The sequence below is a fragment of the Scatophagus argus genome, chromosome 5 (assembly GCF_020382885.2).
Source record: "Scatophagus argus isolate fScaArg1 chromosome 5, fScaArg1.pri, whole genome shotgun sequence".
Taxonomy (NCBI): domain Eukaryota; kingdom Metazoa; phylum Chordata; class Actinopteri; family Scatophagidae; genus Scatophagus; species Scatophagus argus.
In genome coordinates this window covers 19,938,571-19,953,494 of record NC_058497.1, presented here as the reverse complement: position 1 = coordinate 19,953,494, position 14,924 = coordinate 19,938,571, and the positions used below count along the sequence as shown (strand labels likewise).

General features: G+C 40.2%; 2 protein-coding genes and 1 long non-coding RNA gene across 3 annotated transcripts; 2 read left to right on the top strand and 1 right to left on the bottom strand.

The window, feature by feature from the left end:
- The first annotated feature begins 2,077 nt into the window (after positions 1 to 2,077).
- On the top strand, positions 2,078 to 5,315 carry LOC124059499. The gene is made up of 3 exons (XR_006843397.1): positions 2,078 to 2,792; positions 4,948 to 4,993; positions 5,192 to 5,315. It is a non-coding gene; the product is annotated as an uncharacterized LOC124059499 (long non-coding RNA).
- proca1 (protein interacting with cyclin A1) lies at positions 4,265 to 8,686 on the bottom strand. The gene is made up of 4 exons (XM_046389523.1): positions 7,853 to 8,686; positions 7,616 to 7,748; positions 6,486 to 6,620; positions 4,265 to 6,368 (listed from the first exon to the last, which is right to left on the bottom strand). The coding sequence occupies exons 1-4, from the start codon at positions 8,379 to 8,381 to the stop codon at positions 4,643 to 4,645; spliced, it is 2,523 nt and encodes an 840-aa protein (XP_046245479.1). The 5' UTR covers positions 8,382 to 8,686; the 3' UTR covers positions 4,265 to 4,642.
- A 3,675-nt stretch (positions 8,687 to 12,361) lies between these two features.
- zgc:174895 (uncharacterized protein LOC100126024 homolog) lies at positions 12,362 to 14,876 on the top strand. The gene is made up of 5 exons (XM_046389522.1): positions 12,362 to 12,552; positions 12,729 to 12,822; positions 13,101 to 13,247; positions 14,189 to 14,284; positions 14,369 to 14,876. The coding sequence occupies exons 1-5, from the start codon at positions 12,430 to 12,432 to the stop codon at positions 14,509 to 14,511; spliced, it is 603 nt and encodes a 200-aa protein (XP_046245478.1). The 5' UTR covers positions 12,362 to 12,429; the 3' UTR covers positions 14,512 to 14,876.
- The last annotated feature ends 48 nt before the right edge of the window (positions 14,877 to 14,924 follow it).

Sequence of the window (14,924 nt, the reverse complement as noted above, 5' to 3'; positions counted from 1 at the left end):
AAGAATATAAAAACTAGTTAAAATAAATAAATTGTGAAATATCTAAAGGACATGATTGGAGATTCATATTTAATTATACTAATATATTAATAAATAATATAAAACCAAATAAAAAATCAATCAATGTATTAGAGAAAACTAATCATCTTAATAAATCAGTATTAGTAATGTATATGAAAATCATTTGAAAATATCAAATAGAAATACCAAAATACATAAAATTAGTTGGTGGTGTGCCGCAGGATTTTTCAATGTAAAACGTGCTGTGACACAAAAAAGGTTGAAAAAGACTCGTTTATCCCTCCTGTTGTGTCACCCAACTTTATGCCTGCAGTAACAGGCCTTAAGTTGGGTCTTGTCACACTGCTTTATATTTCCGTCAATATAATGAACTGATTGTTTTTGCACAAGTATTGTAAATCTTCTACAAGACTACCATAGATTACTGCAGTAATGCTTTAGGTGTGTGTAGGTCAGGGCTGTCACTCAGCATTCAGGATATTCTTCATCATTTCAGTTTGGTGAGCTATGGTCTCTGTTGCACCCAATGGAGAATTTCTCTTTGTGGTGTAAATACTTTTATCTAAGTACTATATCTGGGTACTACATCTGTGCCAAATGTGACATTTGAGACCTTATTGCCCACTAGGTGTCACTGAAACATTTCAGTATGAGTATGTTCAGTATGAATATATGCACTTATACAGACAGAGTATAAGTTGTTTCAGATAAATAATCTAATATACTGGATTGCTGAGAAGCTGTAGGGGAACAGATGATGAGAAAATAGTATATCTTTATATGTCCAATAATATCCTTTGCTTACTCATGTAGGTTAACATTTACAGCTTGTATTTTTGGAGTCATACGCTTCTCTCTTATTAGATTCAGTAATTTTGGCTTGACAGCACAGTTACAAGTAAATAAAACTGAACAATACAGGTTTTACAGATTTGCAGGAATATTGACTTCCACTGAACTGTGCAGCTTGACCAACTTTTTCAGGCTTTGCACACTCGAAGTCACAAGCATTACATGCCTTCAGAATATTCATGGTGAGTGTTCATGCTTTCTGGGGGCAAGTTCATGAGAACTCACATGCAGGTGTCTACATAATTTTCCTTAAATGTACATGAGTCAGAACCAGTTCTATACAATTATCTTGGGGCAATACAACACCGTTTTGTATGGTTACTGTTTGCTGAAGCTGTTTCATTGCTGTTACATAACTGTGGTTAATGAGGTTAAAAGTTTATACCTTCTTCAACTTGCACAAAAACAGACTTTTCAGTAATATTTCAGACACCGTTAGTATCCTGCAGGTTACCACACTGAGGAGGGGACAAAGTATAAGAGAGCTTTACATTATATATTAACAAGGCACAATGTTTTGCTGCCTATTGCTTTAAATGTTTCCTGTCCTGTTTTCTGTACAGTCTGTGACAAGTGAGCGGTTGGCCTCTTCTTCCTCGGTATCAGTTTTAATAACGCAGATGAAGAAAAGATGTTGCGGGTAGAAACTTGTCCAGTGCGATTGTTAGATTCATGCAAAGCTAATCATGTTCCCGTGAGGCTTGTCTTTCTGTTTAGGGCTAATTAGCAAATGTTAGCATGCTAACACTCTAAACTAAGGTGCTGAGCTTGGTTTACATTTTACCGAATAAACATCGGTCTGCTTTAACCATGCAAACATTGTCACTGTTAGCATTTAGCTCATTTACCTCACTGTGCAACAGATCATGGAGGAGGCCCTGCTGAAACCTTCCAGTTTCCTGTTCAGAGGAAATCCAAGGTTAGTCTGTGACTGCCAAACACTACCCACCGTCTTTCTGATGTTAATGAATATCCATTTACACAGAGCCTACATTTGTGCAAAACACTTGACTGAGTGTTTGTGGCCAGCTGGACAGGCCCTCGCACCCAAACAGAAAAGGTGTGTCAGAAAAATGTGGCTTTGCCCTCATCACTACCAGAAAATAAATATGCCGCCAGGGATTATTCCCACAGAGAGCCTGAATTGGTTTCAGGATGACTGCCATGAACCTTTACAGTTTTTTGTTTTTTTGTTGTTTTTTTTTTAAATCTAGTGGCAGAGGTACTGTATATTGAAGCTCCCTTATGCTGATTTGTTCTTGTTCTTTAATTGTCTTCTAACTTTCCATACTGTATATGCTTACTTAGGTTACTATACCAAGTCAAATTAAAGAATCAGGGTCTATTTGATGAGCGGTTTTGCTTCTCAGTTCAGAAGATCTCGTTCCCTCATCCATCACTGCAACACCAGCCAATTTAACCGCTACGGGTTAGTTTCTCTGAATCAATAAACTCTCTCCAGTGTTGGTGAATATAATGGATTATTGGATTCTTCACCTAATAGGCTGCCACAGACCATGTCATTGTCACACATAACATGATTGTATATTCCTTTGTGTGTGTGTTTTTTCTGCCTGACCAGAGTCTGCCTCCCAATACAACCTCTCACATGTTTCAAAGCCATCTCAGCAGTAATGAACTGGGGGCAAAACCCTCACACGAACCCTCTCCAGTAGGCATCTAGCCAATGCCCTGAGGGGGAGGCATCATCTGCACCTATCACAGAGGTCCAAGAAATGTTCAAATATTGCAGTAGAATTCACTTTCATTTTATTTAATCATGTTTTGTTCTGTTCCTAAAGTGAGCAGGTGTCCACCAGTCCTGCTTGTTACCCACAGCGTGACATCAAGCTACTCATATATCACGCACAAGACATTCCTGCGCACCCCTTCCTGCTTCAAGCCACCATCACGCCACAGTAAGTTACCCTCAAAGCATTGATTTTAGCCACAGCAGGCACGATGTCTATAGTGAAAAAGATCTAATGATTCACTGCAAAAAGAAAGGGAATGTGGAATAGATTTACCTGCTGGAGTCATAACTCCAAATGAATGATAATGATGCTCTGCGTCTGTCAGCTTAAAAGGTGACTATGCGTCCACGTTGCATTCACTTCTTGTTTCCATTACCTCCAAGTGGTCAAACAAATCACTTTTTACACAAATTTGTGAAGTTAAACTTATATTTTAATAAATACAATAACATGCAAATGCACATTTAACAAAGCATTGTGTGGACATGTTCTCCATTTGCACAGTAAGCTACTACTAGCCTGGGTATGTTGAACTCTGCGAGTGTGTTAATCATTCTTTATCCTCAAATAAATCTGATCTGGACAGAACAAAGTAGCCTAACAAATGTAATCTACACACAGACTCAGTGTGTGAGCATGAATTATATACATACCTATGTGGAATAATAATATTCTCTATGTTGGCTATTCTGAGTACGTGTCAGTCCGTTTCCAAAAGTATGGGTCAACTTAAATAATCCTTAACATGAAGAACGTGAACATGTTCCGATGATGAAATGGAAAAAATTCCTACCACTTTTTTCCCCCTCACTGTGAGAAATGGTTTTTATCGCAGGTCCAACTGTGTTAGTCAATCTGCCATTTCAGTTTATGCTTGAGTCTGAATAGCAAGACTCCTCTGAATGCTTGGGTGTTATCCAAAAAATCTGGGCGTTTGAGCTGTGGCATGAAAGTCTGCATTGTTACCTCATTCCCACTGTTTTTCATGAGATGATCTGATGCTATACAGTAAAATCTTTCCTCAGCATAACAAAATATGATGATCAGATGTAACTGAGCTAATGTGGACATCTCACCCATTCAGACTCATCCAACTAAATTCCTCTTATGCAAGCATGTGAGAATCAGCTGACCAGGAGGATTTCAGCCTCTGCGCTGGGTGTTACAACCCTCGAGGGTTAGAGGTGAAAGTAGCCTAATGTGCAAAGTGAACACCTAATCTGTGTGGAGAATGTGACTCTGCTTTAAACCACACGAGGGGGGGTGGGGGTGTAGGGCCTATTAAGGCCAAAGTCCCCGTGAACAAAAGACCACAGTGCATAAACGCTTGAGAATTTTGTTGGCATGGTTTCTGTATGGAAAAAAAGTTCACAAAAAAATAAAATCAGGTTAAGCAGGTTATTGCTAAGCCTCTAATTTCCAGTTTTTCCACCTGAAAAGCCCTTAGCTTAGCATTGAGGGAAAAGGCGGGAAAAGCTAGCCTGCCCAGTCCAGACATGACAAAACCACCTATAATTGACATGTCAAGGATAATTTGTTCATTTCATCCAAAAATTAAAGTGTTTAGAAAACCAACATGTCATTTTAGCTCTTTGGTAGCTTTGTATTTAGCATATAGGAATGAAAGTAGTAGGCTATCAACAGTCTCATGTAGCTCATGAATAAAAACAAATAGCACATTTCCCAAAACGTCCAAGTATTCTTTCCAAATAAAAGATTTTCTTGTTTATTTTACCACTAAATATGAACAGAGGCACTGTCAGATACATTCATAATCATTCAGAAATTTTATTTTAGAACATGCAGAATACAATGTTACAAAACATGATTCTTGCCTTACAATCAAATATGTCTTCTTTCCATTTCTGTGATTTAAATGCTGAAACAGAAAAGATTATGCTGAGAATACTTTCAGTGTTGTACTTAACTTATTTTATGTGCTTGACAGCAGCTAGCCTAGCCAGCTAAGTTTCCTTTTATTTTCAGCCTATCCTGCTATGCTTGCACCACATGGCTCATTGCTGTCTAAGAGTCGATGCCGTCTTCCTCCCCTTTTTCCAGCTGAACTGTGCTTTAGCTCTCTCAATTGATAACTGAATTGGACTCATGACCGGAGGTGTTGAGGTGGTCATGGAGGTCTTTTCAGACCTCTGTAGATTGAACTCTTCAGTAGTGGTGACTTTGAATGGCGCAGTTGTAAATGTCATTGGTGTTTGTTCAGTTCGTTTAAGGGTAGAAACTGCATTGCTGAGAGCAATAGGTACAGCTTTCTTTCTTGGTTTTCTCTGCTGTCTGATTGTCTGCCTGTGTCTCTTTGCAGGGACAGCAGGGGACGCTGTGATAGCAGTGAAAAGCCTCCATTCACTGTGAGTTTCTGTTTTTTCTGTGGGCCTGATTCTGATTGCAGCAGGGATTGCAGGGTGCGGTGCATCACTTATCTGTGGAGTTTGATGAACAGGAAACGCATTTCCAGAGCTGTTGTGTGGATTTTGGCTTGAAAGAGGCAAACCTGTTTTCCTCTGCCTTCCTCTCAGCTCTTTCTTTTGTGACTTTTGCCTTTTCAGAACACTGAAAGAGGAGTTCAGGGATGCAGCTTGGATGAACGTCTTCCCTCCATAAATGTCCAGCCTGTGCGAGACCCGATGCTTTGTGGTGAGCACCGATGGTACAGTGGGAGCCCCAGTGAGAGGGATCACTTTCAGATTGTCCACAGAGGAATTTTCATGGGGAGTAGCCACAGTGGGAGAAGCCAAGCTGTCTTTTCTCCTTTTTTTCCTCTCCTCTCTTCCTCCTCTCTCCTTTGACCTATTCCTTTTGACTTTGGAGCTTACAATGGGGATCTTGGCAGAACCGACGAGTGGTCGCTTTTCAGTGCCGTTCCCAAAGCTTTGTTGCTCTGACTGTGCCGCTGGGGTTATTGTAATGATGGTGGGGACAGAAATGTCTGTTGTGTTCGTTGCAAGCTCTTCAGAAGAAGAAAGAGGAACTGTCTTGCTCTTCTTTCTCCCACCCTTTCTTAGCCTTCTAGTTTTTGCTTTGTGTGGAACATTAGTTGCTGTGCTTGTTGGCGTAGAAAGAGTGATTTCTACTGCTGGTTTCTTCTGGACTGTTGGAGGTGACGTAACGGAAACAGTATCCTTATCCACTGCTGGTTCATCTTTCATGACTTCATTGGAGGGCTCTTCTTGTCCTACGAGCTCATATTCGTTGTCACTGACTCTGTTTGTTTTTTTACCTGACTGGTTGTGTTTATGTGAGTCACTGATGAAGTTACTCAGAGCGTTGACTCCTTCTGTTTTGCTGCCAGAAGTCGAAACTGCAGTTCCTTCCTCTATTTTAACACCTGACTCTGCTTTCTGCTTCCTCTTCCTCCCCTTTCCTTTTCCTTTCTGCTTTTTGGTGGTTTTCTTCTTCTTCCCTGTGTTCTTTCTCTTCTTTTTCTCTGAGCTTTGCGTCTCACCTTTCTCAGAGTCTGTGGTGGAGCTTTGGGAGGTGGAGACAGTTGCAAGGACTTTGATGAAGTCCTCAGCAGCAGTGACAACATTTCTGAGTGAAGGCTCTTCAGGGCCTGACATCGTAGACTGTGTTGTACTCTCAGGTGGGTCTTCTTTCTCGCTTTTCTTGGAATTTGTCTTCTTGGAAGTAGGCAACGGCAGCTCATCGATGACTTCAATACCACCAAAGTCATACGGGACCGCCTCTCTCAGCACAGCAATGGGAAGCTTCTCATATCGTTTACACCTACAAGAGGGTGAACAAAAGGGGGGTGGGTTATGTGTGGTGGTTTCAGAAAGTAATACAGCTCAGCATGTTACAAATCTACTTAAAGGTTTTACACCAGAGTGCACTGATACTTACATGCCGTACCAGTGCCGTTCTGCACACTGTTCTTCATAGACAAAATCAAAGCAAGGCACGCCGATGACATTGAAGAATGCCTGACCGACTACCCTGGAAGCCGTGTCATTGACTTTCCTCAAACAGTCTTTCAATCTGCAGAGAGAGAGAGAGAGAGAGAGAGAGAGAACAAAAGTTTTGTCCAATTTCTAGTCATTTCTCTCAGGAATCATTCAAAGGCAAAAAGAGGTGATGAGGTAGTTTGAAATCTAAGGGTGGAGTAACAGCTATGCAGCTGTTGCATTTAAATGGTAGGCAGACAGACATACAGCCTGGAGTCTAATGCATTTTGAAGATGTCTGCAGCACCAAAGTTTAGTTCAAAGTTTTTTCAAATTATGCATAACCCATAAACTTTTTTAGACATAATAATCCTATGAGCACTGCGATATTGTTAAGATTATTCAGTTTGAACTTTATTCCTGTCCTTTGGCATCACGGTCTAACCAGCAGCCACACAAAATCAGTTTGACCTGATATTTTCATCATCACCATCAACATCATTCATGCATTTCAATATACCTCATTATTATTATTCTTATTGAGTGGTAGTAATAATAATAATTTGTGTCTGTGTAATTTATAGCAAATTTCCTGCCAAAGAAGTTATTTATTAAAACAATAGCCATTATTATATTTAACATTCATTATCACATTTAACTGCTAACATTTGCTGTAACCTAAAGTTTGAATGCAATTAATTTATTTTAATAAGCCATGTATAGTCATTAATGAAGTCTAAAACATTTATTCAAATTAGAATGTGTTGCATATACTTTGCATTTCCCAATTTGATGGGTAATTCAAAATGCTACCTATTTTTTTTTCTTCTTTTTTAAAAAACATGAAAAGAGGTCCTTGTTGCACATATTTTCACACATTATATGCAAACCAGTAACCTACACTATTCAAAACACCTTCTGCATGCAGTTCACTCATTTTAAAAGAGTATCAGAACGCAGAACTGGTGAGACATGAGTTTCAAACCTTAACGTCAAGTGGTCCAGTTGAGTGGTGAGAGAGCTGATCCATAACGTGAGAATGAATAAATATGATGAAGTTATCATTATTATGATTAATATTATTACTCACGTGTTATCACAATCACAATGACAGATGGAGTGCCACTTGAAATTGGTGTGGCCGTATTTCGAGGAGAAGGCGTGGATGACGTGAGGGCAGTGGTCATGGATTCGGCAGCAGCTGTCCGTCTGTGCAAATTCTCCTGCAACATAGAGGTCAGTAGTATTGAGCTGCTTAATATTTTGCACACACTCACGCACATGAATAATTTAATTTTCTTTAAAATTCTGAAGTCGTATAACCTACCCAGCTGGTCATAATGATCAGCCATGTTTCCAGCTCCACACCAAAGGGTCCCAGGATAAGTAAAGCCTCTCTTTGACCTCTTTAAAACCTTATTCTGTTGCGCAGAGTCATCAGTGTCATCCCTTGACGCCCTGCCTTTGCGCTCCGACCTCTCTTTAGACTGCCGGCACATCAGTTTGGCTTCATCCATGCGCGCAAAATGCGTCTCCAGTTGCCGCCCGGCTCTCTGCTCTTTCAGCCCCAACCTGCACTCGTGCATGAACGATTTCGCCTGCATCTGGTTCACTATGACAGAGCAGTTCACGAGCTTCCCGCCGGGGCTGACGACTGTGCGCACCACCTCGGCTCCGTCTGACACTTGGTAGAGGAAATTCTCTCTGACGGTTGACATTTTTGCGCAAAAGGTGCCATTGAGCATGGAGAACATTTCTTTGCTCTCCTTCTCTGCGTCCAGAGCGCGGCTCAAGAAGTCGCCCTTGACGAAGTTTCTGTCTAGGTAAGACAGAAAGACAAAGAAGACCGACCACATGATGCAGCGAGTGGCACTTTCAGCACCACGCGTAACGGAGACAGCTCCTCGCGGTTTTCCGGCGCTCTCGAGCAGCCCTCCCACTTTTAAGGCGAAGCCGAGGTGGTGTGATTATTAATACGATAAATGGAAACGCTGGGAGGAGTCAGCCGAATTAACCACTTTAGATTTCCAGCCTGGGTAGAAGATCTTTATCTACACAGTGGCAGACCGCTGATAGAGGAGAGTTCACCTACCAGGATGCTACCTCACTAACGTTCAGAAGGACAAGAGAGGGTTAATTTGTGGGTGTGTTCAGCGTGAACCTCCGGCATATTTAACTGCAAAGAGAGAGAGCAAGGGAACGGGGGGGTGACCGCAAGTTACCTCCCAACCCCCTCAGCTCAGCGCCGAGAAAGTGGAGATTTACTTTGGGAAAACGCATGGAGGAGGTTCTAACTCGCCCAGCTTTCCATGGTAACAGGAATGGGGTGATTGTGCCAACCCAGGAGATTGGACATCTTTCAAATGCCACTAAACAGGCACTGAATTGGTGATGACCTAAATCACAATGTAGAGACAAAACTCTTTCATTGTGGAATGTGGAGAAAGGTTTTGTCTCTGGTGCACGCAAAGCCCACAACACAGGCTGAGCTGATAGTTGGTTTAAGACAAAACCCGGTCATGTAATGTTAATGGACAGTGTGGCGTCAAGATATCCTGAGCAGCTGATACTCCAAGTGTTGTTCTTCATATTGCCCAACCACCACCACTTTTTTGTGTATCAATAAAAACAATTATTTGTGTATAAGATTTCATCACCAACTGTGCTAACCATTAAGCTTTTGCCTCCACATCCATAATTTACCCCAAAAACTCACAATAATTCCCGGTCACTCAGCTATCTGGGTGAAGAATACATAAGAACACATGTTCTTATTAATTAAAGTATAACTCTGAATCCTGTGTTACATCTGGTTTATCTATGAGCCAAAGATCTTTCATTGTACCAATGAGAGTTGGTGTTTTATGTCTAAACTACTGATGTTGGCAAATTGAAAAATGTTCAGTTGGAAAATAGATTGTGTGAACTGTGTGCGAGTCCCATTTTGTTTTGTATTTAGTGATTTAAGAGTTTTAATGTTCCATAAAATGTCTCGATAAAATCCTGAATCATCAACATCATCAAAACTTCAAAGGCTGTTAGAGATTGATGTGTTGAAGTTTGCTAACTCAAGAGAGAAGGAAGGATGGATACTATAATTTGTATTTATATTTCTGTGCTTTTATATAGCACTTGTATTTTAGTGAATTTTGAATCAATATCTGCAAATTTGACTGAAAATTCTTCAAATTGTGCTACTTTAGTTGTGGACTTTTGTAATGATGTTTGAAAAGGGATATGTGGCATTCTGCATTTGGCCCATAAATATGTGGGCATGACACAATAATAAAAACCTTATTTCTTTCAGTCATTAATGTATCTGCAGCTGTGGTGTTGCTGCACTTTATGCCATCAACTCTTGTCAGAAAATCAGTGTCTAATCAATGGCTGTCTGACCTCTGTGCACAACAAAGTGCTCTGCATCTGTGAACAAGAGTCTATTCCCAAAGAAAAGAAAAACCTCCTGTCAGGTTGGGTTTCTAATCATCCCAGTGTTTCGTCACATGGCTTGTATTACAGGGAGCTCTAGAGGCGGAGATCCAGCCTACTCAAGGCACTGAAATCGGATTGTCGGAAGGCGGAGAGAAATGATGTAAAATCACCAGAGGCAACATTCGACCACCAAATCTTGAGGGAGGAGGGCATAAAAAAAAAAGTTTCTCATGAATTAAAGTGGTCACTGTAGGAGGGACTTGGAACAAACTGAGGCTAATAATCCTGCTGTTGACCCGGAGAGATATGGAGTCAACTAACACAGCACCGTGAAACAGAAAGGTGACACTGTTGAAATATGTACTACATCGATTCCCAGCAGATGAGGCTCCTTGCTCTCATCCACAGGCAGGTCAGCTGCAGTAGCGCCCCCTGGAGGAGTTGAGGAGTCAATGTCTGACTCAGGGGCACTTCTCAGAGAGTTCATTTCATCATCCTGATGTGCTTAGGGTTCACAGATGGACAGTGATTCAAGCAAAAACAACAGATATATCTACATTGTCTCATGTCATAATCCACAGGACTCAGTTTGGAGCTGCTCTTTAAAGTTATACAGCTCTCTGCTCAGTCTTTTGTTTGTTTTAGGTGAATGCAAACTGTAAAGCAGCTAAGAATAGATCAAATGACAATGTGTAATGTAACTTGCAATGATGGAACCACTGACGACTGTCACCTGGCTCTGCATCTCCCCTCAATTCTCCATGAAGAGTCTTTCAGCTCATAGTTTTGGTCTAATGACCTGAAACTTCTCCGTTTAGATTTAGGCTCAGTCTCACTGCACCAAAAAGCAGAGATAAAAGGTGGCTGAATACTGGTGGACAGAAATATGTCCTCAATATATATCTCCATATTTCTGATAATGTCGCGCCATAATAGCTGAATGTGTAAAATAAGTTTGTTAAAAGTTATAAGTCTCTGGTGCTCTGATTACAGCTTGTTTCTGCTGCCCCCAAGTGGACCAAAATGTCACTGCAGGTTTAAGCATTTCGAAACCGTTTTAATCAATCACTATCAGACACAAGATAAGATAGTCCTTTATTATTCCCGCAGAGTGGAAATTCACATGTTACTATGTTGATATCTGTTCAGATTTATAACTTTGTAAGTGTTATTAGTTTACAAAGTGCAGACAGAAAGCATGTTAGCAATCCAGTGTATGTTCATATGGTTGAAGATCCACAGAAGACAACACGGTGGGAAAGTAATGTTACTGTTGGCAACGAGGTGAATATGCTCAGTCTTAAGCTCAGCTTGAACTCTGTTGGACAAACCTTAGATGAAATTTCAGACCTGTTTGTTTAACGGCTATAATAACCATCATACAGTGAGATGGTGGATTTTGTTACTCCAGCTATGAGCAGATTTGCTTATTTAGACACCTGAAGGCAAACGTCTGAAGAGTGCAGCTCGGAGCAGCATTTAGAATAACAACATGCAGTATGTACGAGGGAAAAAATTAACACTTTCGGTAGATCATTAGTTTCTTCAGTCCGGTGCTGATGCTCAGGTGTTATGTGACCCGCGTGCTGGATCTGAACCCAACATATTTGGGTTTGGGGAGGATGGTGGTGCGTAAATGTGATGCATTAATGTGACACATATTTTTACATTTGATTTCAGGAGCTTGAAATCAAATATAAATGCAATATAAAAGGCCAGTCTACTGTTATTGGATGTTTTTTTTGTTTTTGCTTGTTTGTTTGTTTGTTTTTGACCTTTTAATGCAAACCACAGATGCTTTACAGTGCCATTTGTAAATACATGACCAACTCTAAAAAAGAGCAACATTCAGACACTTGAATGTTTTGTCTGCTTTTTGTCTTTGCCTAAGTTATCATACAGCTGTGTGTTAATGCATCGCACAGCCTGTTCTTTGATCTGATTTATCATACAAGAACTGAGTGCAGCTCCTGAAAGTTTTAATTCTCTGCAAACTGTAGCGACTTAAATGGAAAGTGGTGACTGCCTGAAATGTGAGGAAATGTATTAAGGAAATTAATACGTTGGACAGCAGCGATGTAAAGTGTGCAGGATTTTTAGTAAATAAACTACCACAGACTAATACGAAACAAGAAGGTTCTGGATGTTGTTGGATCATCTGCACACTCATCTCCTTTGCAGCAAATTTATTATCTGAGCTTTGGGTCGTGCAGAACTTTGTCAGAAGGTTGAGACTAGTCATCAAATCATTACGTCTCTTGATTTTGAATTAGAAATCCTGCACCGATTGAAGATAAAATAAGTAACTAAGTTCAGTGTTATTAACAGCCAACTCCCACCCACTGCTCACCCCACATGAACCTGATATGGGCAACTCTCTCTCTCTCTCTCTCTCTCTCTCTCTCTCTCTTTCACAGTCCAGTTCATTCACCCAAGTTTCTCTCTCTAACAGAGACTTGAGTTGTTTTCCAAATGGACGTGTTGGCCGTTCCAACAGACAGACATAAAGGATGGTACCTTTCTCTCATGGCGCCCAATATAAAAGGACCAACGTTTGCCTGGCTGGACCCATCCAGACTCTACTGCAACTCACAGGTATAATGATTAAAAAAGGATTAATTCTTATTGTTTAACAGGGTCACCATGCAGTCCTCACTCTCACCAAACATAGTAAAAAGACATTTAAAACTTCAGAAAAATACAAGCTGTGAAGGCATTTTATATGCACATTTTTGCATTTGGGGCATTTACTGTCTTGGCACTTGATTCAGGCTCTTGCAGACTGTGTCAAAGACCTTCTCAGTCCATTCCACAATGACACCATTGACCTGGTTGCTGGGATAGATGCAATGGGATTCATTCTCGGTAAGAAAACAAACCAATTCATTTTAAGAAGGGAGATAAATGGGAGCTTAAGGGCAGCCACACTTGTCCCTCACTAATTTTATTTTGAGGGGCAGTTACTCTGCTGGTGCATTGGTGATGAAACCTAACCCCTCTAGCAAAGATACTAAATTTAGATATCTACACCCTGCCTCATGGCACATGGCATGACAATGTGTGAAAACATTCTTCATCCAGTTCAAACTACTGTCCAGATTTCATTCTGTCTGAGTGGATGAATGCTTTTAATGTTTCTTCAGGGGCGTCTGTTGCCACCACCCTTGGAAAAGGTTTTCTGGCTATCCGCAAAGCGGGGCACCTGTGTGTCGCAACCCAAAACCAAAACTACAGCGACTACACAGGCAGAGAGAAGACTATGGAAGTGAGACTGGATGTGTTAAAACCAGGTTAGTCTCCCTTTGCTTGTTATCCTTTAACCATACTGGTTATTCCTCTTGAGGAGGTGAATGTTTACCCAGTTGGAAATGTATGGACAACCCAGGGTTTGTGAGTGAGATGTCATTAAGTTCAGACATACATTATAATGTTATTACCATCATCTGGCACCAAAACTGTGTGTGTGATGGGCAAGAAAAGCTTAAATGCACAGTCGTATTATTATTCATGTAAAGATAAGACGCAGAATTGAAATATAAAAAATGAACATTTGACGATGACTTTGACTAGGCTCTAACATACCTCTCATGCATCAAAAATCCAATGAATCAATAAATCATCAATCGTTATTTTCTTGTTGTATCAATTGTCTGAAATTTTTCAGAAATACTAAACAATATCCATAACACCTTTAATAGCCCAAGATGGTGTTTTGTTCCTCCAACAATCCAAAAGCCAAACATATTCAGTTTACTATCATATATGAGAACTATGAAATCCTCACATCTGAGATCCTGGAACCAAACAAAAGTTTTTTCTTGAATAAATGACTAAAATTTTTAATTATTATGAAAATAGTTGCTGCCTCTGTTCATTCATCTTCACAACTCTGAAATTAACTTAACCCTAAAACATGACCCAAATGATTTAAACCACAGATTTCCTCAGCTTTATGTCGTCTCATTCGCTGTGACACAGCGCCCTCTAGTGTTAATGTGTGAAGTAAAGCTCGAGTAGGCTAAGATTTGAAGGATCTTTAAAATTACATCAGACGCACCAAGCATCACATTTGTCTGCCCCACACACGTTTTACATCCGTAGTTTTTACATGCTATAAAAACATTTTTATTTATTATTTGTCTGTTGCACTAGATGTAGTATAACAAATAGACTAATAAAATAAAGAAGACCCCTTGTTTACAAATAGTTCAGATGTGTCTCCTTCCTTCAGGTGTGAGGGTGCTGCTAGTGGACCAATGGATAGAGACTGGAGGCACAATGAAGGCTGCGATCCAGCTGGTGGAGAGGCTGGGAGCCACTGTTGTAGGTCAGTCAAGACGGTTCTGTTACAGCACCGCAATTCAGTGACCCTCAGCATCCTAACACAAGCATCACACTCGCTTTCCTGCAGGTGTTGCAGCCGTGGCCGTCGAGAACACTGAAGGAGGAAAGTGGATTAAAGAGAATTACAAATTCTCTCACTGCATCCCGGAAGAGCTCCAGAGCCAAATCGACCAGAAGTACCTTGATTCCTTCAAAAGTTTCAACAGCTGAACAACAAGAAAAGATTTGTTCCATCTTTAGTAAAAAAGAAGAGGAATAATTTTATTTTCTAAAGTTTGGATGGTGAAGAAATAGTTTTATCTTCTATTTTTGTTTTGTTCTTAAAAACTTCTATTTTTGTCCTAAAAGCTGTTTCTATTTTCAAAACACTCTGAAATGTTTTTCTTTTTTAATACTTTTATTACATGTAAAACGTACCATGAGAAAATAAAGATAACAAAATGGTAAAATATTCGTACACATTCAGTCTGATGTAAGTATGATCATCCCAATTCAGTCATTGATTTGAATGTAAACAAAAAACAAAGTACCGCTGAAGCGTACAATGTGGATTAAAAAAAACATGTCTACAATAACATGGTCAACAACAACAATCCTGCTTCACAAGATTCTGTTTGTTTTAC

What these genes read in the sequence shown, in the direction of transcription:
- proca1 (XM_046389523.1), bottom strand. Translation starts at nt 8,381, where the DNA reads ATGTGGTCGGTCTTCTTTGTCTTTCTGTCTTACCTAGACAGAAACTTC. An exon ending in TGATCATTATGACCAGCTGG is followed by an intron (nt 7,749 to 7,852) that starts GTAGGTTATACG and finishes TCTATGTTGCAG; the next exon opens with GAGAATTTGCACAGACGGAC. An exon ending in GAACGGCACTGGTACGGCAT is followed by an intron (nt 6,369 to 6,485) that starts GTAAGTATCAGT and finishes ACCCTCTTGTAG; the next exon opens with GTGTAAACGATATGAGAAGC.
- zgc:174895 (XM_046389522.1), top strand. Translation starts at nt 12,430, where the DNA reads ATGGACGTGTTGGCCGTTCCAACAGACAGACATAAAGGATGGTACCTT. An exon ending in GACTCTACTGCAACTCACAG is followed by an intron (nt 12,553 to 12,728) that starts GTATAATGATTA and finishes CACTTGATTCAG; the next exon opens with GCTCTTGCAGACTGTGTCAA. An exon ending in GCTGGGAGCCACTGTTGTAG is followed by an intron (nt 14,285 to 14,368) that starts GTCAGTCAAGAC and finishes GCTTTCCTGCAG; the next exon opens with GTGTTGCAGCCGTGGCCGTC.